A 22,830-nucleotide genomic window follows, 5' to 3' on the forward strand; every position below is an offset into this window, starting at 1 on the left:
CACTAACGATTCCTTGTTGACCAAGCTAAAAGAGAGTGAAATGATGGAAAAGAAATCATTTATATGCAAATTTGTATGACAATGTCCAGCTTCACAGTTGTTGAAAGCTTTGGAATTTGAATTTGTGCAAAATGACAAATATAGTAAACTTACATAACTCTTTAAAATGGTGATGTCATGGTATGCCACCTTTATATATAATAAGTGAATTGGCAATAACTAAATCCTGTTTGAGTCCAATATAATCGAATGGAAATTCAACAAACAAAATAGAGAAAAAAAATAATAATATGCGGTTTAAATGTAATTTTTTTGAAAGCTATTCATATTTGCACAAAGACTCTTCCATTTACATCCACAGCACGCCAGAATTAATCCATCTATCCTTGTGCAATAATGCCATAACCATATGTAGCCGCTCAACAAATTCTTGTTTTTTTTGGTTTCTGTTTCTGTAAATGTATATTACATCTTTATATATATAAACCGCGAATTACAGAATCAAACTAAGCAATGGAAGGAGGGAAGGTGCCTTCTTCTTCTTCAACGTCAACGAGTAATGAAGGTGGAGAAGGAGGAAGACATGCAGTTAAAGTGGAGGACCAGAAGGTCGCCTTTTATAAGCTCTTCATGTTTGCTGACGCCTTGATATGGTGCTGATGGTTGCGGGTACGTTCGGTGCTATGGCAAACGGCATGACACAGCCAATGATGACTCTCATCTTTGGTAAGCTTATCAACACCTTCGGTTACTCCGATCCTTCTCAAGTCGTTCACCACGTTTCTAAGGTAAACATTCTTTCTTTTTTTCTTTTTTTTTTTTTTTTTGAGTAATTTTGATCAAGTTGGAATTTAAAATGGGGATGTGTATAAATATGTTTGTAACCCGATTAATGTTTAAAGAAATGGCGGTTTTAATTTGTAGAAAATATAATCATTAAACCGACATATGTGGGAATCGTTGTAAATTGCTCTTCAAACCCAGCTCATGAGATTGATCACAGTTGAGCTGGGACTTATCAGCAACTGCCACCTGGCAAGGTGGGACCCTCACACTACTTGTGTACCAAATGGCAAATGCATTAATTCAAGAATATGTATCACTAGCATAACCATGACGTTTTATAATTAATGTTTTACCATGTTTTACTTATATTTAAATTTAATTGCATACGCAGTTTTAGAATTAGATTTACCATGTTTTACTGCAACCATAATTAATTAACCTCATCATAGATTGTACTTTTTGTGATTTTCAGGATTCTTTGAACTTTGTAATGTTGGCAATTGGTTCAGGCATTGCTTCCTTTCTCCGTAAGTACATCAAATACTAATCCTCTAACTTTCTCCCACACATGCAATATTAATTTTGTGTTTGTATACATATATAAATGTGGTTTTAATTAATTAATTTTTACAATGCATGCAGAGGTTTCATGTTGGATGGTGAGCGGAGAAAGACAAGCCACACGCATTCGAGGTCTGTACTTGGAAACAATACTAAGAAAAGATATTGCTTTCTTTGACACTGGAACTAGTACTGGTGAGGTCATTGGAAGAATGTCTGGTGATACAATTCTCATTCAGGACGCCATGGGAGAGAAGGTAATAATCAAACTATCAACGTTGCTCTCTCTCTCTCTCTCTCTCTCTCTCTCTCTCTCTCTCTCTCTCTCTCTTCCCCTCTGTGTCTCTCCCTGCCTCCATTTCTATTTTCCATCATACTAATTATATCTTTGAACAATTCATGACAGGCAGGGAAGTTCATACAACAGGTTTCGACTTTCTTTGGTGGATTCATCGTTGCATTCGTCAAAGGGTGGCTTCTTTCTCTAGTTTTACTTTCATGCATCCCTTGCATTGCTCTTGCTGGTGGAATTATGGCAACCAGGATAGCGAAAATGGCAACCCGTGGACAGCTTGCTTATGCAGAAGCCGGCAATGTAGTAGAGCAAACAGTGGGTTCCATTAGAACAGTAAGACAGCGTTGTTAGTATATGAATACCGTTTTGTCTTACAAACCTTTTTTCATTCATCTCCTAACTCTCTGGTTTCTAAATATATGTAAATGGTGGCATCTTTCAATGGGGAGAAGCAAGCTATTGACAAGTACAACGAGAAGCATGAGGTTGCCTACACAATGACGACTAAACAAGGGCTGGCATCAGGATTTGGAATGGGTACGGTTCTTGTTGTTTTGTTTGGAACTTACGGACTTGCCGTTTGGTATGGATCCAGATTGATTATTGAGAAAGGATATAATGGAGGAACTATCATTAATGTCATGTTTGCTATCATGACTGGAGGAATGTAAGTTTATCCATGTCTTTATATGCATTATATATTTTACCACCATCTATATACGTATAAATATAGATTCATCATTTTATACATGAATATTTTTCGTGGCTTTTTCTGGATTAGGTCGTTGGGCCAGACATCTCCATCTTTGAGTGCATTTTCTTCAGGGCAGGCTGCTGCTTATAAAATGTTCGAGACAATCAAAAGAAAGCCAAAGATAGATGCTTATGAGACCGGTGGGATTGTCCTGGAAGACATTAACGGTGACATTGAACTTAAGGATATATACTTCGGATACCCTGCAAAGCCAGATGTGCAAATCTTTGCTGGTTTCTCATTGCATGTTCCGAGTGGAAAAACTGCTGCTTTAGTTGGCCAAAGTGGCAGTGGCAAATCAACCGTAATCAGCCTAAGAGAAAGATTCTGTGACCCAGATTCTGGTGAAGTTCTTATAGATGGTGTTGATTTGAGAAAGTTTCAGCTTAAATCGATAAGGGAAAAGATTGGGTTGGCTAGTCAAGAACCAATTCTGTTTGCAACTTCTATAAAAGAAAATATTGCGTACGGGAAGGAAAATGCAACTGACGAGGAGATAAGAACAGCAATTGAGCTTGCTAATGCAGCCAGATTTATTGACAAGCTTCCCATGGTAAATCCCACTTCCATGATTCAGGTTATTATCAGTTCTAATTCAGGTTTTTACCTTTATGTTGATAATCAAGATGGTTGGATTTGGTTTAATTACAGGGATTGGAAACATTGGCTGGTGAACATGGAACACAACTATCTGGTGGACAAAAGCAAAGAATTGCAATTTGAAGGGCCATTGTGAAGAATCCAAGAAACCTCCTTCTTGATGAAGCAACAAGCGCTTTTGATACTGAGTCTGAACGCATTGTTCAAGATGCGCTAGTAAGAGTTATGGAAAATCGAACGACTGTAGTTGTAGCTCATCGTTTAACAACAATTAGGAATGCTGACATTATAGCTGTGGTGCATCAAGGGAAACTTGTGGAGAAAGGTAACACTAAAACCTCTGTATTGCTTTCAAATATCCAAACAAAAATTTACCAAACTCAATATTTCCAAAAACAAAATGATTTTTCAGGAACTCATGATGAGTTGATCAAAGATTCAGAAGGAGCTTACTCCCATCTAGTTCGTCTACAAGAAGTAGCTCATGAAACAGAAGATGCTCAACCCTCTAACTACGCTTCCAAAACTATGCGTTTTGAAATGGATAAGAGCATAATAAGGTCAGGAAGCTCTTTGAGGAGATCTATGCGCAGATCTTTATCTTCTGGTCACTCTTATGGTCTTAAGTTTGGTTTTCCTAGCCCAAATACTTTTCCTGAAACAGAAGGACATGAGGAGGGTAGCATAAAAAACGAGGTAGACCTTATAATGAAACAATCTGTTCCACTGAAAAGGTTAGCCTACCTAAACAAGCCTGAGGCCCCAGCCTATCTTGTTGGAACTATTGCTTCAGGAATACAAGGTTGTATTCTCCCTGCATTTGGCCTTTTAGTTTCAAGTTCCATTGAAATGTTTTTCAAACCTCCGCATCAGCTAAGGAAAGAATCCAGGCTTTGGTCGCTTATGTTTTTGGGATTGGGTTTCATTGGTCTTGCGGTATCTCCAGTCCAGACTTACTCCTTTGGAGTTGCAGGTGCAAGATTGATACAACGAATTAGGTCCATGACTTTTCAGAAGGTTGTGCACCAAGAAATCGGTTGGTTTGATGATCCTGCGAATTCCAGGTACCAATTTTTGAGATTTTGAATTTCATCAAGAAAATAAAGAGTACTAAAGTCCTTTAAATGTTTGAAATCATCAAATGACATGAAATCTTTTACACCTGTACACAGTGGTGCAATTGGGGGAAGGTTATCTTCGAATACAGCATTGGTGAGGAGCCTTGTTGGTGATGCCTTGGTAGTGTTGGTCCAGAAGACGGCAACTGTCATAGCAGCATTAATCATAGCATTCACAGCTAACTGGATACTAGCGTTCATAGTTCTACTTGTGTCACCCATCTTGCTTCTGCAGGGATACACTCAAAACAAAATTCCTAAAAGGGTTCAGTGCTGATGCCAAGGTAAATTCTTAACCCAGTTTTTAATCCTTTAAAATAAAAAATTTCCTCTTCCTTTATTAGATTTCAAATCCCCATTGTAGCGTAAATGGAAGTATTTCAGACAGTACTATAATTGTTTGAAATTTTGCAGGTCATGTATGAAGAAGCCAGTCAAGTAGAAAGTGATGCAGTCGGTAGCATTAGAACTGTGGCTTCATTTTGTTCTGAAACCAAAGTGATGGAAATGTATCAGAAGAAATGTGAAGCCCCCAAGGCACAAGGAGTGAGGTCAGGAGTAGAAGTGGAGTAGGTTTTGGTCTCTCTTTCTTTTCTCTATACTGCCTAAGTGCATTTCTTTTCTACGTTGGAGGTGTTCTAGAGAAACATGGCAAAGCCACGTTTGGAGAAATTTTCAGGGTAAAACATTGAGTTTTTTGTTTAGCTGTCTCTACTCTTCAATCCCTTCATTGAAATTTTTTCAGTTCTAACTCTAAGAAATGATTTCCATTGCAGGTTTTCTTTGCTTTGACAATGTCAGCAATGGGGGTTTCCCAAAGTGGTACCCTGGCTACTGACACCAGCAAAGCAAAAGATTCAGCAGTTTCAATAGTTGGAATTCTAGATAAAAAGTCTAAAATTGATTCAAGCAACAACCAGGGCACAACACTATCATCTATATCTGGAACAATTGAGTTTGAACATGTGACCTTTAAATATCCCACACGCCCTGATATCAAGATATTCAAAGACTTGTGTCTGAGTATCCCCTCTGGAAAGGTACATACCACCACCATATTATATTGACATTTTTTGTTATTCGAGTCAACGTAACATTACTTGTCACCAATAGTATTTCATTGCCTTGATGGCAAAATTTTGTTTTGTAGACTGTTGCTTTGGTTGGAGAGAATGGCAGTGGGAATCAACAACAATCAGTCTAATAGAAAGATTTTATGACCCCGATTCAGGCCGCATAACATTGGATGGAATCAAAATCCAAAAGTTTAGATTAAGGTGGTTGAGACAACAAATGGGATTAGTGAGTCAAGAACCAATTCTCTTCAATGAAACCATCCGTTCCAACATAGCTTATGGTAAACAAGGAGAAGTTACTGAGGAGGAGATCTTCGCAGCAACAAAATCAGCAAACGCACACAACTTCATATCTTCTTTGCCCAATGGCTATGATACCCCAGTAGGGGAAAGGAGTGCAATTATCAGGAGGACAAAAGCAAAGAATAGCCATTGCGAGGGCAATACTAAAGAACCCTAAAATACTTTTGCTTGATGAAGCTACAAGTGCACTTGATGCAGAATCAGAAAGAGTTGTTCAAGATGCATTAGATAGAGTTATGGTGAATAGAACAACTGTTGTTGTTGCTCATCACCTTACCACAATCAAAGAAGCTGATATAATTGCGGTGGTGAAGAATGGTGTGATTGCTGACAAAGGAACACATGATAATCTGATGAAAATCATTGATGGTGCTTATGCATCTCTAGTAGCACTCCATATGAGTTCAACATGAAAATGGAGAAGAGAAACAAATGGCATGAATTTAGCTTTTAGCCATGAAGTTCCCACAAAACTTCCAAAGAAAGACAATAATTTAGGGTAAGCTTCTTAACATGGTCCAAGGACAATTTGGATTGGCTGCAATGCAATTTTATTAGTAAAATACTATTCTTTAGCATCAGACTGAACGATCTAATCACTAGATTTTTAAAGTGCCAAATAAGTGTAGATCCATAACCAGAGGGTACAGAGTATAGGCTGTAACTTGTAACTAGGCCATGAAACTAAATGATAAACAAATGATAAAAACAGAAGAAAAGTTGACAAATAGGAGAGAAAAGTTGCAGTCTTTATTGTTCTTTTTAGAGATGGTAATTATTCTACTGCGCACGATACTCAGCTTAACAAAAACCAACAAAATGTTTTGCTTTATAAAATAACTAATACAAACTTTTTTTCTGGATCTTTAAATAATCGGTCATGGAAGAGTACAACAAAGAATATACACCTACCACATTTTTGAGTATGTTGTCCTCCGAATTGGGCAAAAAACATTCAATAATAGATTGCCAGCTCTTTTTGGTTATTATAGACACAAAACAAAGTTGGCAGCAAGGTAAAATAATCAGCCGAATATAGGGCACAAATTAATATGCTTCAGCAGCACCATTATTGGTTGGTAGTCTCTGGCGCTTCTCCACATAAGCTGATGGAAACCACCCAGCTTTACCTTTGCACTCTCCCTCAGACCACCCCGATGGACTCACCTGAGTAAAGGATGTAAATTCTCAGAAATATTGAACAAAGAAATCTAAATTATTAAAGTTCTCAAAAAAAGCATTTTTAGAATTAACTTTTTCCATACGTTTTTTCATAGCATCTATACAAACCATGGCTTCTGTTTCATTTACAATTTACTTCTCAAAGCATCTATAGAAGTATGGTTACTTTGAGAAGATTTTAAAAATATCTATAGCAGTACTTCCGAATCAAGTTGCAGAAAAACAGAAAGTGCATCAAAAGTTTCTAATTAGTACTTAGTTTCATTATCTCAACACTGAAATAGCAGAAATATTAGGATCCTTGCCTAGTTCCATAACAAAAAAACCACTTGTGGAAGATTTTATAATGTGGATGACAAGCAAATAAAGATTAATAAATGAGAAACTCCCCTCCATCAATTTCTCTCTAACAAATTTGTTTTTTAGGAGAAATCCAAAATTCTAATATTATTTTCCAACAAATGATGTGAACAACATCCAAGAGCTCTCCAGTATCTACACATCATAAGCAGATGCTCTAGTGAAAAAAATATATATATGTTTAGTTCTAAACTGCAACTAAGATATGAAATTAAGGAGAGAAAGACACCTTTCGTACAACTACATAGTCGCCGACGGACAAGCTTAATTCCTTCTCTGATGCTGCAGTGAAAGGATGCATAGCCTGCAAATTTGAAGAGGAAAGTCGATTAAGTCCATACTCTTAGAGATGTCTAATGTATAGTACATCTGCAAGTCAAGTGGCTTACAGAAGCAATCAATCAAACATCTACCTAAAATTATAAAACAGATTATCTAGTCCACATGAATAAGTTTATTGTTTTCCTTTAGCAGAATTCTCACCTTCACCACTAGTATGACTTTCTAATTTATCCATAAGAAGGTGATCTTAGGATATTAGATTCTTTTTCTTTTTTTCTTTTCAAACTTCCTTTCATTCTCTTTTCAACCCATAAAGTTTTGCAGTACAAGAAAAAGGGTAGATTTGTGTCACATAATGGATTGGATCATGTGAGCCCTCGAATGAGAAATTACTTGACATCCAATTTTGATAACCTATTATTTCAATAGTATCTGACATATTTAAACGACAGCGTTTGGCTATAGGCTTAACCTGAACCTATAGACCCAATTATGGGAAAATGGTTCATTATATGGTCGATATCACCTCTTCGCATCTCTGTTTTTCTTTCTTTTCAATTTTGATACGCCACCCAAGTACCATTAAACACAGCTATTGAATTTCAAAGGGTACAAGAAGATGGCATACTTCAGCCAAGAAGTACATCGTTTGCCCAGAAAAATTATCTGATGGAATCACAGGGGGAGCAGACTCTTTCCGCTGTTTCTCTGAGACCATCTGAAAAATGTGCAGGCAGAATTTAAGTTAAACAGCTTAAATGGGCAATAGTTTCTTTTCTGAAGCAACACATAGTGCAACTAACCTCAGCTTCAACTTCTCCAAGAATGGCTGCTATTCTCAAATGATAAGTCTTTTCTCCTTCAACCTTCAAAAGTATACGTTTAGTTATGATTATTACCAAACTCCAGTTATATGCTTTGACTTAGAACTTATGTCCTGATAAAAAAGAAAAATACATAATCCATGCAAACCATTGAAACAAGCCTCTGAAAAGTCAATCTTTGTTGCTGTGATTCAACAGCAGCCAATGCAGCAGCAGCTTCTTTACCCAAAACTGCCATGTTCGCTTTAAGTTCTTGCATCTTTGCTTCAGCTGCATGCAGCTTTGCAACATGTTCAGGACTTGGGGCTTCCCTTACTCGTGCTTGTCTCCTTGAAACTTCTGCTGCCTGTTTGCTTTTTGTGGTCAATACGAATTATGAGTTTACAAAGGATATACTAAGAAGGGAACCCAAGTAATTAAGTATGATGATCATCCAACATAGGAAGCTACAAGTATACAGTAGTCCCACATCCAATATAGAAAGCTACAAATATACAGTAATCCCAGCTTTTTGGATACCTGTGCCTCTGCTTCCTGTCTCATTCGACTATAACGTTGAGCAAGATGGCGAGCATCTTCCAAAGGAGCACCAGTTATCATTGCTCTCAATGGATCTAAAACCTGAAACCACATATATAATTCATGCTTCTATATTGATTCATAAATGAATATTACCACAACTGATTTCTGCAGTACATGAAATTTGCTCATACAGTTCAATTTATTCAGTTATAAGCCATTCTTAAGGTTTTATCAATCTAAGCTCTAACGCCAAGAAACTTAATGAATTTGTTGGTCTTTTAAGTATGCTGCCTTATAATGTAAGAGTAAGACTTCATGCTAGAAACTATTAGTCTATTACTGGCCCAGGACCATGTTAAATGACTAAAGAAATTGCACTGAAGAGCAAGTAGCTCAACTTAGATTTTAATTTACTAAGAACAAAAAGGACCAGCGGATCATGAATAAATATCTGAGCCACCAACTAGATCTGAAAGGATGCTCAAGAAGATTTATCTTCCAGAACAATTCTAAAGTTTACACATATGTAAGAAAAATTATAACCAGCCAACAAGTAAAACCACTAGCAGAATGGTATATTGAATTACACAAGTCAACCTGTAAAGATAACAGCTTATTAAACTCCTCTTGTTCCTTTTCTACATGCTTCCGGGCATCACCATATATAGACGCTCCCTTTGCTAAAATATTGTCATTAATATTTTCAACTCCATATCTGCAACAGTCCTCGGACAACTTGGTTCCTGACTAACACAAAGATTATAATGAATAAGTGCTAAGTACAAAAGCAACAACAGTTATATTTGCAAATAAAAGTCAGTAAAGTCCAAACTGGTTCTACTCAATAATGTATTGCCATATAATAAGAAAATCTCACTCATAATACATAAATTTTTACCTGTTTCAATATGTTTATACCCTATTGCAGTAAATGATTCTGCTGCTTTAACAATTTCTTTCTGCAAATCCTGGAAAGACGAGTAAACAGGATATACTTATGCGAGCAAAGAATTTAACAGATATTGAAAGTTGGATAGCAGAGGACATTGACTGACTCAAACAGATTTAACCTTAAAGAGAAACAAGATAGGGAAATTCCCTGTCAACTAAGGATACGAAAGAAATAGGATTACCTATATCCTGCTACTAAGTTTTACAGGCAATTTCATATTCCACTTTATGTATTCATTTATAATCCAATTTCCCTTGCCACAAACTTATGTTGTGGAAACTTATACACTCACAACATCAAAGAAGTGTTTTCTTCCATTGGTAATATTTCCATTATAATATATTCCTTGTCAATTTGCAAAGCAATAAGAAAATCCACCTCTTAAAGCAAAGGAATTTAAAGCTCAGGTTTAACAAAAGAACACATTTCCATAAAGAAAAGGAGATTTGGTTTACCAGAAAGTAGACAGCATGCACTCTCCATGCATCTACAATTATATGACATGATATTTCTTTTGAAAAAGAGCATGATGACCACAAGCATCTTTTTTATAGTCCTCTCCTGATTTCTTACAAACCTAGATTTCATATCTTATGGAAGATTTAAAATCTTTATCCGAAACTCTGAATTATAACTCAAGCACTATCTTCTGTATATATAAATATAAAATAAAAAAACAAAATGCCTTCTTCACTGGATGCCAATATAACCTCAAAGTTTATGTGTTTGTGCTTTTCCCCAATGGCAGGAGATCTCATAAACTATTTGGATTAGCTCTCATAAACTAATTACAAATAATATACAACCTCACAATCTAACATTATAAACAGAAAAACTAAATGCCTGGTACCTTTCCTGCACGAGTGGATCTGTACAATTTCTCTAGCTGTTGATGTCTCTGCATCTCTAACTCATCTATTACCACCACATCAGAGCTTTCATAACCAGTCCCACTAAACTGCTTTATTACAGCCTGAAATGCATAATAAATTGAAGGAGAAAGTAAGAATAATAGACCCAACCATTTTCTACCTCCAATCCACAACTTAACCATACTTGGAAAACCATAAAGAATTACAGCCATACTTGACTTTGAAATGTTCATATAAATGCTAGATCTTTATTATAACATATCAAAAGGAATAATATTTACATTGGGATTTTTATATTGAAACTAAAACCTTTTAAGTCTTCTCTTTTCCTATGTTTTCTCAGTAAACAAAAAAAGAGCATTGGGAAAAAAAAAAAATGGAAATTCAGGTCCCAAAAACCATTCCACACATTCCTTATGCATCTTAGATCAACAAAGAGTATAAAAACCTCAAAGTTCGACATTTTCTCTAAATCCGACATTTTCACAGGAACCAAACAGAATTGCAGAACACCCAAGAACAGGAAAATCACCTGCTGTTGCTTTGCGACCTGCTCTCTGAGCTTGCTGGCTTGTTTTCTTAGAGCATCCATCGTGTTGTTCTTCTTCAAGCTCTGGTTTCTTCTTCCAGAGCACAAGAAAATGGATTCAGATTGGATAAAAAAGACGACGAATTATCAGAGTAAAGAAAAAAATTAAGAAACAGCCCTTTGAAAGTTCGAAGTGGAAAAAGAAATAAATAAATAAATAAAAGGCTTTTGGGATCTGAAAGCGGAGAACTTGAACAAGCTCAATGCAGGGGCTCGATGCTTACAGCATTCTTTTTCCTCCGTCTGTTGGGGAATGGTTGTGTATTGTTGAGTGTAAGATTTTCTCATGCACCTTCATGGAAATTTTTATTATGGGCCTGAGAATACTGATAATCTCGGTTGGGCCACTATTGTTTTTTACTAAGATCCAATAGAGTGATGGACCGGGATAATAGCCGAATTAGTTGTTGACAATAAAGTTACTAAAATATTATTAATTTTACAAAGCATGCCATCGTACTTTTAATATTATGAAAAAAATTTAATTTTTAAACTCTTTTTCTATTTCATAATCTTTAAAAACTTTTTCATTTTAAAAAGTCAAAGATATGTTCCAACCCTCCTACCCTGTAATTTTGACTTTATAATTTGATTTTTTGAAAATGCTCTCCAAATATGGACACTCCATGTTTACCCCCATCAATGGGTTCCAGGTGAATCTTGTACCGTTGATAGATGCAATTGCTGCTGCGATACGGTCTGCACCATTGATGGATGCATATTCCGTAGGGTCAACATGTGTATGTGGACCCACCACCCATAGCATTTTACTATTTATGGCCTTTAGTCCCACCAGGATACATAATAACAGCACCATAATAAATTTGTTTGTTGATCGGATTTTAAAATAGTTTTTTATTTTATAAAATAGAAAATTATTTTTAAAATAATTATTAATTTTTAAAAATAATTTTAAAAAATAAAATTTAAAAAATATTAAAATGATATTTTTTTATTTTTTATTTTTTAATTTTGAAAATTGTTTTTTAAATATTAGTGGCCAAATATTTTTATTTTCAAAAAATAAATAAAAACGGTTTATTTTTTTATTTTCAAAATAATATTTTGAAAACTGAAAATAAAAAAACATGGAATTTTTTTTTTCCTTTTCCTCTTTATTTGTTTTTTGTTATTTTAATTTGAACTATTAATCTTAACATATAATTTTAATTAATAATATTTAGTTAGCAAACTAATGGTGCATATTGGACCTGATCTCCATATCAACACTCGTTGGCCCAGTTCGATAAAACCATGCGGTTTAACAAAACAGAGGTTTTGTAGGCTAACTACTAATATTAATATATAATTTTAATTCTTTGTTTTTTTTTGTTATTTTAATTTGAACTATTTATATTAATATAAAAAAATATTGTTTGTTATTGTTATTAGTCAATATGCCAGTGAATTCCATATGTTTATATAAGTAAAAACAACCTACATGATAATAGAAATATATATATATATATATATATATATAAATATTGAATTTATTACCATATAAAATAATAATAATCACTGTTGTTAATATATAATAATATTTTTTTTTTTTCTCTGATAAAAAAATTTGACCATCCTAACTTATTTGTTTGCTCAATAAAAATATGTGCAATTCCATTTAAAGACCAAAAGTGTATAGTTTCTTTTTTATTTGGGATAACAAAGTTTCCTAGGCATGTTTTTCCGTTGCCTTTGGGCATCAAATTTTCTGACACAAGTGTCATTTTTGAACCTATTGAATGCCGTTTTGAAGGTCTCACCAAGGAGAATTCGATTCCACTTTGATCTTTCATAATGATCAAGTGGCCCACTCAAAATTAAACCTCGAAATAGACATACTTTTTTGTTTTTTCCTAATAAAAGAGGCATATCCATAATTGCGGTCATAACCGCAGTACGTGGAAATTGAGAAAATTGAGAATTAAAGCAATAGTATTCCATACATGGAAGCTTCATATTGGTTTCTCTCTCACAGGTCATTGTCCACTCCAATTTTTGGCTGAGCCATGATCTGATCAAATAAGGAACTTGATCGACATCTTTCCTTGTTTTCCTCTTTTTTTTTTTAATGTTTGTATAGGTGATGGTTAAACAAAAAAGACACCCTACATCATTGAAAAACTTTTTATACAAGTTATACATGAATAATACGGTGTTACTTTCACTTGGTTATTAAAAAAAAATACATCGAATTACTTTATAAGTTCCAAATAATTTATTTTGACATTATATATAACTATAAATTATTCATTTTTTGTTTCATATGATAATTATGAATGACATGGAATAACATCCTTTAAAAAATATATATATATGGGTTAAAATACACATATATATATATATATATGTGGTAACTTACTATTTATATTAATTGCAGCAAGTTACTCTTTAATTTATAGGCCCAACAAAATGGCAACTGCGATTGTAAGTGTACAAATAGGTATCTGAAAAAAAAAAAAAGAAGAGGGATGTTAAGTGGTATGTTTGTAAGTATTTATAAGTAAGGTTAATATTACCTGTTAATTTGTTTGTAAGTGAATATGTCTATATTTATTTATTGGAAGTCCACAAGGAAAGCTTTTTTTTTTTTTTTTTTTCCTTTTTAAAATCCCATTATGAAGAAAGAAATCATATTTGAATTAGGGACTTCTTTTTAAAAGTATGAAAAAGGTCTTCTTTATTATCTTTTCTAGTCCTCGATCGCTATTGCCTAGTTGCCCATGCCCGTGCCGACAAACAATGAACCTTATAGAATTCGTATGACATTTAAAAATAGACCATTTTCGAACTTCAAAAGCTTAACTAATCCTTCCATGATCGTCGGCAAAGCTTCCATTCATATGTGTCCCAAATTGACTAACCGCTTGACAATTTATTTATCTTTTTTGCTTCAACAATTCATAATCAATTGTTGTATGAAGTTATTGTTAAATTATTGATATTGTTAAATAGCCTTTAAAAAAAGAACTTAAAAAAAAAAAAAAAACAAAGATTTTAAGAGCTTATTCAAAATGACATTTGGGATTTGTGACAATAATGGTATTTAAATTTATAATTTTATACACGGATATAAAGTAAATGTAAAAAGAAATAAAGTGAGAAATTGAAGTTCATGAATCCTAACATTCAATGCATACTAATCTTGTTATAGATAAATGCTTGCAATTATGACAAACGAATTCACATTCACATAGGAGATGCTTATAGAAAAGTAGCAATAATAGCAAGTACTGGTTAATAAAAGTTTCTCACAAGAATCACAAGAAAAACAAATTTCCAGCCAAAATATAAAATAAAATTCAGTTTTAACCCCAAAAAAAAAAAAAAAAGAAAAAAAAAATTGTGTAATTTTTTCACAGCCTTACCATACTGTCCATACCACAATATATATACGCCATGTTTGACGTTTCCGTTGTACTAGTTTTTTTTATTACGGCTAATTTACCACCTGAAAAAAAAAAAAAAAAAGGTTTTATAATTACTTTTATATTTTAAATGGTTTCGGCTTGGGCCAGTACCACAAAGATGTTACCATGTGGCCGTTGCGAATCCGCATTGCCAAATGGCCAACTGTAAATTTTCACGAGTTGGATCAGAGAATTTATTTATTTTTTTAATAATTTATTTATAATTTTTTTTTATGAACGTAGTTTAGTCATTAGTGAGTGATTAAAATATTAAATAATGTGATTTTTTTTTTTAAAAAAGGTAAAATTACAAATAAAATAAATAATTCTTTATTTTGTATTGGGGCTGGGTTGATTTTAAATCCTATAATATTTTTAGTTTTCAATTGATCAAATATAAGTATTTGTAAGTTTAATCTAATAGTAAAATAGTTGAGGATGAAATCTTTTATTTTTTTTGGTCTATAATATATTGTAACGTATTGGGAGAAAAAAAAAGTCAATTTAGATAAAAAGAAATGATAACGAAGAAGATAGTTTTAGAAATTGAGCAAATTTATTTATACTGTAAAATGATAGATTGAAATTATGGAAATGTTGAAATTAAAAATTATTTATGATATTTAAAATATAAAAAAATAAAAATAAAAATAAATTATGGGAATTGGACATCATATCCAAAACTCTACAATGATCAACCCTTAAATCATTAAAGATCAAATTTAAAATTGGGCAGCATCATATTGAAATCCTGCAATAATTGAGCCAACTTGATAAGAGTCAAAAAATAGAAGAAAAAAAAAATGAAGTGAGACAAATCACATCTGCAACAAAGAAAAGAAAAAAAAAAAAAAAAAAGCCCAAAATCCATTTTTCATAAAAAAAAGAAAAAAGAAAATCATTCAACCGAAAAGAACAGAGAACAAATCTTGATCAATAAATATTAATAATCCACACAGGGTGAACATGGAAAATTCCACACCACATAAAATTCTTTATTTTAGCCACATTTCTTTTCCATATGCCCCACCTTCCTACCCAAAATTTTTTGAAAGTTTTCCCACCCTTCATGAACATTCCAATCTTCCAAAGAGCACATACATACATAAATCGATATATATATATATATATATATAAATAAACATAAAATAAAATAAAACGGTATAATTTAAAATATAAAAAAAGAAATACTATATCCCATCACACACACACACACACACACACACACACACATTTGACATGAAGACAAATGGCATGGTTAAGTCAGTGTGATATCAGCACAGCCCTCCCATAAACCAGTCTCAGAGGGCCACGGCATATCAGCAACCCTCTAGTGTCCTCAATTAAATATGACATTCAACACAGAGAGAGAATCTTAACGCGCTCTCTTTTCCACATCAATTTTCTCTGGAAATCCCTATGGATTCGTACCCTCCAGCGAGCCTTTCCCTCTGCCATTTCAATTTTTAAACGCACCTCCTCCTACTTTACATAAAAAGCTAAGCATAGAGAGAGAAGCAAACAGTGTCCACTGAGAGAGAGAGAATCACCGAACGAACGCGATCTGTGACCCCCCTTATATTCTTTACTCACCCCAAATACAAGCCAATAATCATGCCGTCAGGTGCTAAGAAGAGAAAGGCTGCTAAAAAGAAGAAGGAAAAAGAAGCCAATATTAACCCTTCTCCCAACAACCCTGAAGGTACTTTCTGCTTATTTTTCACATACACACAGCTTTATCAATTTGTTTATTATTTTATCATTTTTTACTCACTCTTTTTTACCAATCTTGGCTCTTGTTTTTTATTTGGTCGATTTGGATTAATGGGTACTTGTGAAGCTTTAACCTTTTTGCTTTTCTTTGATTGGAAGTACTATGTGATGTATCAGGTGACCCATTTATGTCGGATAATCATGCACTCACCTTTCTTAAATTTGAGGGTGTTAGTTGGTTTTGTCAATTTGGGTTTGTGGGCAGCTGTCTGTGTCCCTTATTTATGCTTTACTTTGATTGATGATCATTTTGATTGAATCAACTTTACCCCATCTGTCAAATTGTTCTCCAATATTTTTAATTTTCCCTTTTTCATTAATCGAAAATTGGCTTACTGTTATACTGGTATGCGTTAATGACCTTTGTTTTTTTGCAAGATTTTAATTAATTGGAATTGTCCTGATTGAATCAAAACTATGTCAGGAACTGACGATTCGAAATCCCAAGATGAGAGAGGAAGTGATGGTGGTTCCCCTGCATTTCAAGACCACCGTAACCATCCACAACCTTTTACCGAGGGGAGTGAGGAACTGGGAGAGAGAGATCCATCATCTGTTCGAGTGATTGTCCCTGAGGACAAGGCTACAGAGGAAGTTTCTGGTGGTGTAGAAAATTCACAGGAAGTTGGATTGCAAGATGGTGTTGTTGCAATTGAGAGGGATTTGAAACATGAGGATGATTCTCAGAGCAAAAATATAACTGTGGAGTGTATCGAGTCTGCAAAGAAATCTTATGATGGTGATCACAGAAGAAGCTCTAGCAGCAGCAGTAGTAGTTCGGATGATGATTCTCGAACTGTTGAGAAGAAATCTAATAAGGAAGCAACTCATTCGGTTTCAATAGCAACTTCTTATGATGACTTGGTTAAGCCAATTGATCCGGAAGATGTACCAGCCGGGAAAACTTCTGATTCTATTGCACAGATGTCTCCTGTTGTTGATTCAGTTAAGCCAGTGGCTCCAGTATCTGAGGAGACACTTAATGTCTTAGAAAGTGCTCCGATTGAGAATACAATGGTTTCTGACGTGATTAAGTTGGAGAAGGGTGCAGAAAAATTGTTTACTGGGGCTCCTATATTTGAATTTTCAGCGAAGAAAGTTGAGAATAAGGTCTTACTGGATGAGAATGGTGACGCATCTTCAAGTGTTTTGGAATCTGAGTCTAAAAGAAATGAGGATGAAATATTGCCGTCATCAGGTGGTCCTGTTGCTCAAACCAGCAATGGTGCTGAAAGCATTAAAGAGCCTGAGATTCCAGAATATTCTGAAAACCAGGTATCTTACCTGTTCTTTTGTTGATTATAAGTGTGGTTTATTTCTTTATTTTTTATTTTTTTTCTGGGTGTTTTCTTATATGTATAATGTATATACATATATATATACATATAAAGAAATTTTATCAGCAAGTGAATGAATTCTTTGTTGCTGAATGTAATGCAGCCTCTGGTTGCTCCAGCTCCTCGAGTGGTGCAAAAAACCCCCTGGTGGAATTGCTGTGGAATTTTTGATGTAATAACAGGATCCAGTAGATGAGTTCAGGTTGAGACTATGCCTTCGTGTTCTAAAATAGATTCATATTAATCAATTCTTTTATAGTTGACTTACTGTTTTGTTGAGTTATGCTTCTATGCAAGCTGGAAATTATTATTTATGTCAATTAAGGCCTGAAGCTTTGAACTATTGATCTCTTTTAATGAGGAGTCTGAAGTATTGCCATACTTACAAATGCTCTGTTTTCTGAGAGGCTATTCGTTTTTCAACTGCTTTGATGCTGTTTATTTTCTTTAGCCCATTCAATTGAGCTATTTAGTTATATAAGTTTATTTTCTGTAACTGGGAAATATAGCTATCGTTTTCAAGGACTAAAAGATGATATTTTTTCTTAAGTTTAAAGAGAGGTCGAATAACTTGGCTATAATAAAGTAGTAAATTTTATGGATCATTCTGCCACTGCTTCATTTCTTCCCACCCACCCCCCACCCATCTCACATCTTCATTTTCATTCAATGCTGTCGTTTTATCTGGAGATAAATGTTTAGATTTTACTTATGGAAAACAGGTAGATCAGCTGCAGCATTACTTGCTACATAGATAGGTGTCGATGAAGCTTAGTCTTCAAGAACTAACTGGTATTCTATGTACATGATTTAGCTCTATGTAGCCTTAAAACTAAATTTCACTGGTATGGAAGTGTTACGGTTTTTAATTAGTTAGTTCTGTTGAGTCAATTCTCCATTTATCATTAGGTAATTTTATCTTTAACAGATAGGTAAGTAAATAGGTAGAATTTTTTTTTCTTTTTTCTTATTCTGTCAAAATTCGAGAAAAAATGGAAATTGATTTTAGGTGAAAATTAGGTGCATTTGATAGCTTTACAAAATTCTTAACTTCGGATTTGGGGGGTATGAGTATGATGCTGCTAAACAAACAACATTGGTTTTGTAGGATATGATGTTGGAGTAGTAACAAATTCCTTCATCATCATGTCTGTCTTACATAATGAATTTTTTGCTAAATAATAATGAGCTGAGGGATGTGTTACATTTAAATATGAGCTTGTTTCTTTTGAAGTCAATAATAACTGCTTCAACTTTAAAGATGACATAACCTACACATTGTTGTCGATCAAATATAGTTTGTCCATATTATCACTAAAAGTTGACTTCTTTTGTAATTTTTTATACCTTTATTTTACTTTTTAAATTGGGAAATCCTGCTAAAGAAGCTAAAGGAATTGTGCTTAAATTGGGGATTAAATGAGTCTAACAGCTAGCAAGTTCTATGTGTTTCTGTAACTAAAGTGGAATGCTTGGCGGCACTAGATTTTTGAATTTATTTCCTCTTCTAAAGTACCAAAAAAAAGTTTTTAAATAATAAAGATGAAAGAAAGGATATAGTTGGGAGCTGCTATCCTGTTATGATGGAGCAAGAAGTGTTGTGGTTTCCTTTAGGGCCATGATTTCACCTATAATGTGTGAGAGGACAGAAGGTTTGAGTTTCATTTTGCGGTGCAAGTTGAATTGTGCATGTCATGTTAATGGATTTGGCCACTTAAATATACTATGGACTAATATTGAGCGAATTCTAGTTCTTGTGGGTAATTCAAAATTAGGAGGTACATGACTCTTACTTTATTATCACTACAAAGCATTGATCAAGGACCTGACTTTTGTGCCTGCTAACTTGGCTATACTAAATGATTGTGTTGATGTGTAAATGCTCGACAACTCCATCCTGTAAAAACAGGTTTTTGTTTGTGCCTAAGTTTATTGGTGTCATTGTAATTTTAGGTTGTTAATGGTGGGTAGACATAGACATATCTGGCTTGAAGGATCAGTTTGGTTTTTGATAAAGTTATATCAACATTGCGAAGTTGGTGAAAATTGAAGAAGATTTAAAGGGTAAAACAAGGTTTAGGATCAGGGAAAAAGTCAAGAGATTTTATAAGATCAGGGTAATATAGGGATAATCAAGGCTTTATTAGATATGAACCTGTGATCTTGGGTTTTGATCTTATTCTTTGGACTCTGTTGATGCAAAATTGTAAAATTTTAAGGCCTTCTAAACTTAATCTTGGTTGACGACGTTCTTTTTATATTGATGCAGAATTAGACCTGGAAGTGCCTTCACTGGACGAATGAGGTTTGCATAAACAAGAAATATCTCTGCTTCAGTCATTCAGGGAACTTTGTGATTTTTTCAAATTTAGAATCGCATAGAGTTTTACTTCGAATAATAATTGGCAAGAGGCCTGACTTGATAAAGTATACAAGTTTTGTGGTGGTGATAGTGTCAGCAATGGTAGGCAGTAAGCAATATATTTAGCTTCTTATGTATGTTGCATGTTAATTTGCGGTGTAATGTGCTGTAGTTAATCCCTTATCCATTGGTAGGACAGTCAAGAGTGTTGTGGTTTCAGTTTCTGTCACTTTTGATATATTGATGTTCATTTGCATTGCGAGATGGGTTTCTCCTCCTGCTCCCTCCCAACCAAAAAATTAAAAGAGAACAAAAATAATCTCTGTCAGGTTTGGTATAGACCTGGCTCTTTTGGCAAATTGGTCTCTAATAATAATGGTTAGGTGATCATTGAAAAGGCAGGCAATTTTTATGCATGGATGTGCCTAATGGACAGTTCATAATCTACCTGCAGGAATCGTTTTTAACATCGTATTAATCTATTTTATTATAAAAGAAAAGAAAGAAAGAAAGAAAGAAATAAAAAAAAGAAACTTATGCTTGGTTGGTTTAACTTTATACCAAACCCACCCAAAAATATAAGTTTCATCAAAACCGCTGAATAATGGTTGTATTTGATGCATATGCTTCTTCATTTTGATCTTTACAATCAAACTTCAATTTTAAATGGTGATGTCAAGACGGTCTTTTTTTTTCTCTGACTAGTGGGGATTGAAACTCCCCATTTCTATAGTAAGGTTGAATAATAATGCTTGGAAATTCTTTCTCTTTTATATAAAGCAGCCACCAAGCAATTTTCCATATTCGGATAAGAAATGGAATACCTCTAGAAGAGACTTAAGATGGTGCAATTATATGATTTTTTTTTCTTTCTTTTTTTTCTCCCTGCTTATACAAGATGCTTAGATTTAATCTTGCAAGGTGGCAGCATATTATATTGTGAACAGTAAAATAAAGAATTCGTTTTATTTGTTCTTTAGAATAAAATCCTATCGTATCACACCAATTACACCACAATATGCCAACTCAATCTCTGGCAAGTTTTGTACAATGTAACCAAATAGGATGAGCCCTGAAAAATGGATGAAAAGAAAAGGAAAAACAAAGACGAAGCACACTAAGACACTGATCGTTCATCTCCTGGCAGCTCCATGAATGGCTGCTACATATAGAAACTGTGTAGCTGAGAGGATGATTAAGAATGCCTCCATGGTCCTCTGAAAACATAGTAGCAAATATTGTCAATCACTATTCTAACATGAACATAAGAGGATATAAGAGAGTTTTACTCTAAACTTCCTTGTTCTTACCAGACGGGCATTCCTGATTTCGAGTTCAATCTCTTTGCAAGCAAAGCTGCATGAATACATGGTTGGTAAATACATAATGAAGATGTTCATTTACTATAAATAAAAGGGAAAAAGGAAAATTGGGAGGTGTTTTTGGAGAAGTTGGGAAATAGGCTTAGAGTTTGGATGTGAATGGGATTATAGTAGTTCATACCCCATGGCAAGTAGAGTGAGAGTCCATGCAATAGCTGCAGCAGTAGCAGCAGATGGCAAGCTATCAGCAGTCCAAGTACGAATATGGTTAATTCCAGCAATAGTTGAAGCAGCTCCAAAGACTCCAGCAATCAAAGCGAATGTAACGAAGAAGCCAGTTGCAGCATTTCCCATGGGAAAGTAAATAGGTGAGAAATGAGCTGGTAGATCAAAACCGGGGCCTGCAAGTAATTTGTCTCGCATGGTGTTAAGAACTTAATTAGCATATCTAACATGAAAATAAGAAGAAAAAGAAAGAGTAGTTACCAATAATGAAACCATGGTCAATTGCTCTGTTCATAGCCCATCCACCAATGCCCAACACTATTACATACATGCAGAAGTTGAGTACCAAAAGCAAGGACGCAACAGATTTTAACTGCCCATTGGCCATTGGTAACCAGAATGACAAAAGCTGCTGGAAGAGGAAAAGTTTAGGGAAGTTTCAGGAATCCAAAAGTGAAATCCAGAAAAAAAGAAGAAGAGGTTTTTAGACAAATGGGTATTTGGTTTTGTGAAAGAGTGGGGAGGGTATTTTATATTACAAGTAGCCCTTTGATGAAGGATTTGGTTCTTTTCTTGCTAAGGTTGTTTTTTCCAAAAGGCCCTGTGGGGTTGTAAAGGGAGGATTCTTCAGACTTAAGGCAAGCCAACAAAATGCCAGATTCTTACTTGCCTCACATTTTTAAGTCTTGGAATTTGATTGAGACATTCTTGATGAGCTGGGTTCGGTTTAAGAGCTTTGTGCCATTTAATTTGGTGAGAAATTTTTATGAGAAAGAAAGATATTCTTTGCTACTTGAAATGGGACTAATTTGGGTATCAATACAAAAACTTATGGAAACGTTACATCGGGGTCATTTACCCAAAAACGAAAAACCATCCTTTCAAAAATAATAAATAATAAATAATAATCAAAATTTGTTTTACGAGCAGAAAAAAACAAAGTCGTAGATGAAAAAAGCTTTTTTGTTGTTGTTATTTTCACATAATATGTTGGATTTTATTTTTGTTAAATAATATATAAAAAATTAAAACCTAAAAAAAAAAAAATCAATTACATATTAAATCATAGTTCAATGATATTACTTTAAAATTTTTTAATGCAATTACAAACTCATAAATAATCGTATAATTATTTATTTTTCAAATTATGTTTAACTTTATTATTCGGACTTCTTTAATAAAAAGAAAAAGTATAATGAAAAATTAAACTTATATATTTCTATAGAAAACAAATATCTACATTTATATTCTCAATTTTATGTTATAGATTTATTTTTAAAAAACAAAAAAACCAAATTGAATTATAAACATAAGTAATCTTGTAATTG

The 22,830-nt window shown here is 33.9% G+C and overlaps 3 protein-coding genes and 1 pseudogene across 5 annotated transcripts; 2 read left to right on the top strand and 2 right to left on the bottom strand.

Moving 5' to 3' along the window:
* Positions 1–367: 367 nt before the first annotated feature.
* On the top strand, positions 368–5,920 carry LOC107412704 (ABC transporter B family member 9-like; annotated as a pseudogene).
* Positions 5,921–6,294: 374 nt separating this feature from the next.
* LOC107412856 (SH3 domain-containing protein 3) lies at positions 6,295–11,324 on the bottom strand. Of its 2 annotated transcripts, none has more exons than XM_016020683.4 (10): positions 11,020–11,324; positions 10,466–10,588; positions 9,562–9,631; positions 9,261–9,406; positions 8,661–8,762; positions 8,275–8,487; positions 8,121–8,183; positions 7,946–8,035; positions 7,265–7,339; positions 6,295–6,660 (listed from the first exon to the last, which is right to left on the bottom strand). In XM_016020683.4, the coding sequence occupies exons 1-10, from the start codon at positions 11,077–11,079 to the stop codon at positions 6,541–6,543; spliced, it is 1,062 nt and encodes a 353-aa protein (XP_015876169.3). In that variant the 5' UTR covers positions 11,080–11,324; the 3' UTR covers positions 6,295–6,540. The 2 variants fall into 2 exon arrangements, with proteins under 2 accessions (XP_015876169.3, XP_015876176.3); XM_016020690.4 differs by having other exon boundaries at positions 8,290–8,487; positions 11,020–11,323.
* A 4,451-nt stretch (positions 11,325–15,775) lies between these two features.
* LOC107413303 (uncharacterized) lies at positions 15,776–20,217 on the top strand. Of its 2 annotated transcripts, XM_048481134.2 has the most exons (4): positions 15,777–16,185; positions 16,681–17,531; positions 17,697–17,795; positions 19,863–20,217. In XM_048481134.2, exons 1-3 carry the CDS (start codon positions 16,098–16,100, stop codon positions 17,787–17,789), a joined length of 1,032 nt encoding a protein of 343 aa, XP_048337091.2. In that variant the 5' UTR covers positions 15,777–16,097; the 3' UTR covers positions 17,790–17,795; positions 19,863–20,217. The 2 variants fall into 2 exon arrangements, with proteins under 2 accessions (XP_048337096.2, XP_048337091.2); XM_048481139.2 differs by lacking the exon at positions 17,697–17,795 and having other exon boundaries at positions 15,776–16,185.
* A 690-nt stretch (positions 20,218–20,907) lies between these two features.
* LOC107413295 (membrane protein PM19L) lies at positions 20,908–22,132 on the bottom strand. Its single transcript, XM_016021213.4, has 4 exons — positions 21,764–22,132; positions 21,459–21,678; positions 21,266–21,311; positions 20,908–21,172 (listed from the first exon to the last, which is right to left on the bottom strand). The coding sequence occupies exons 1-4, from the start codon at positions 21,888–21,890 to the stop codon at positions 21,089–21,091; spliced, it is 477 nt and encodes a 158-aa protein (XP_015876699.2). The 5' UTR covers positions 21,891–22,132; the 3' UTR covers positions 20,908–21,088.
* Between the last annotated feature and the right edge of the window lie 698 nt (positions 22,133–22,830).

This window comes from Ziziphus jujuba, chromosome 1, assembly GCF_031755915.1.
Source record: "Ziziphus jujuba cultivar Dongzao chromosome 1, ASM3175591v1".
Lineage (NCBI taxonomy): Eukaryota > Viridiplantae > Streptophyta > Magnoliopsida > Rosales > Rhamnaceae > Ziziphus > Ziziphus jujuba.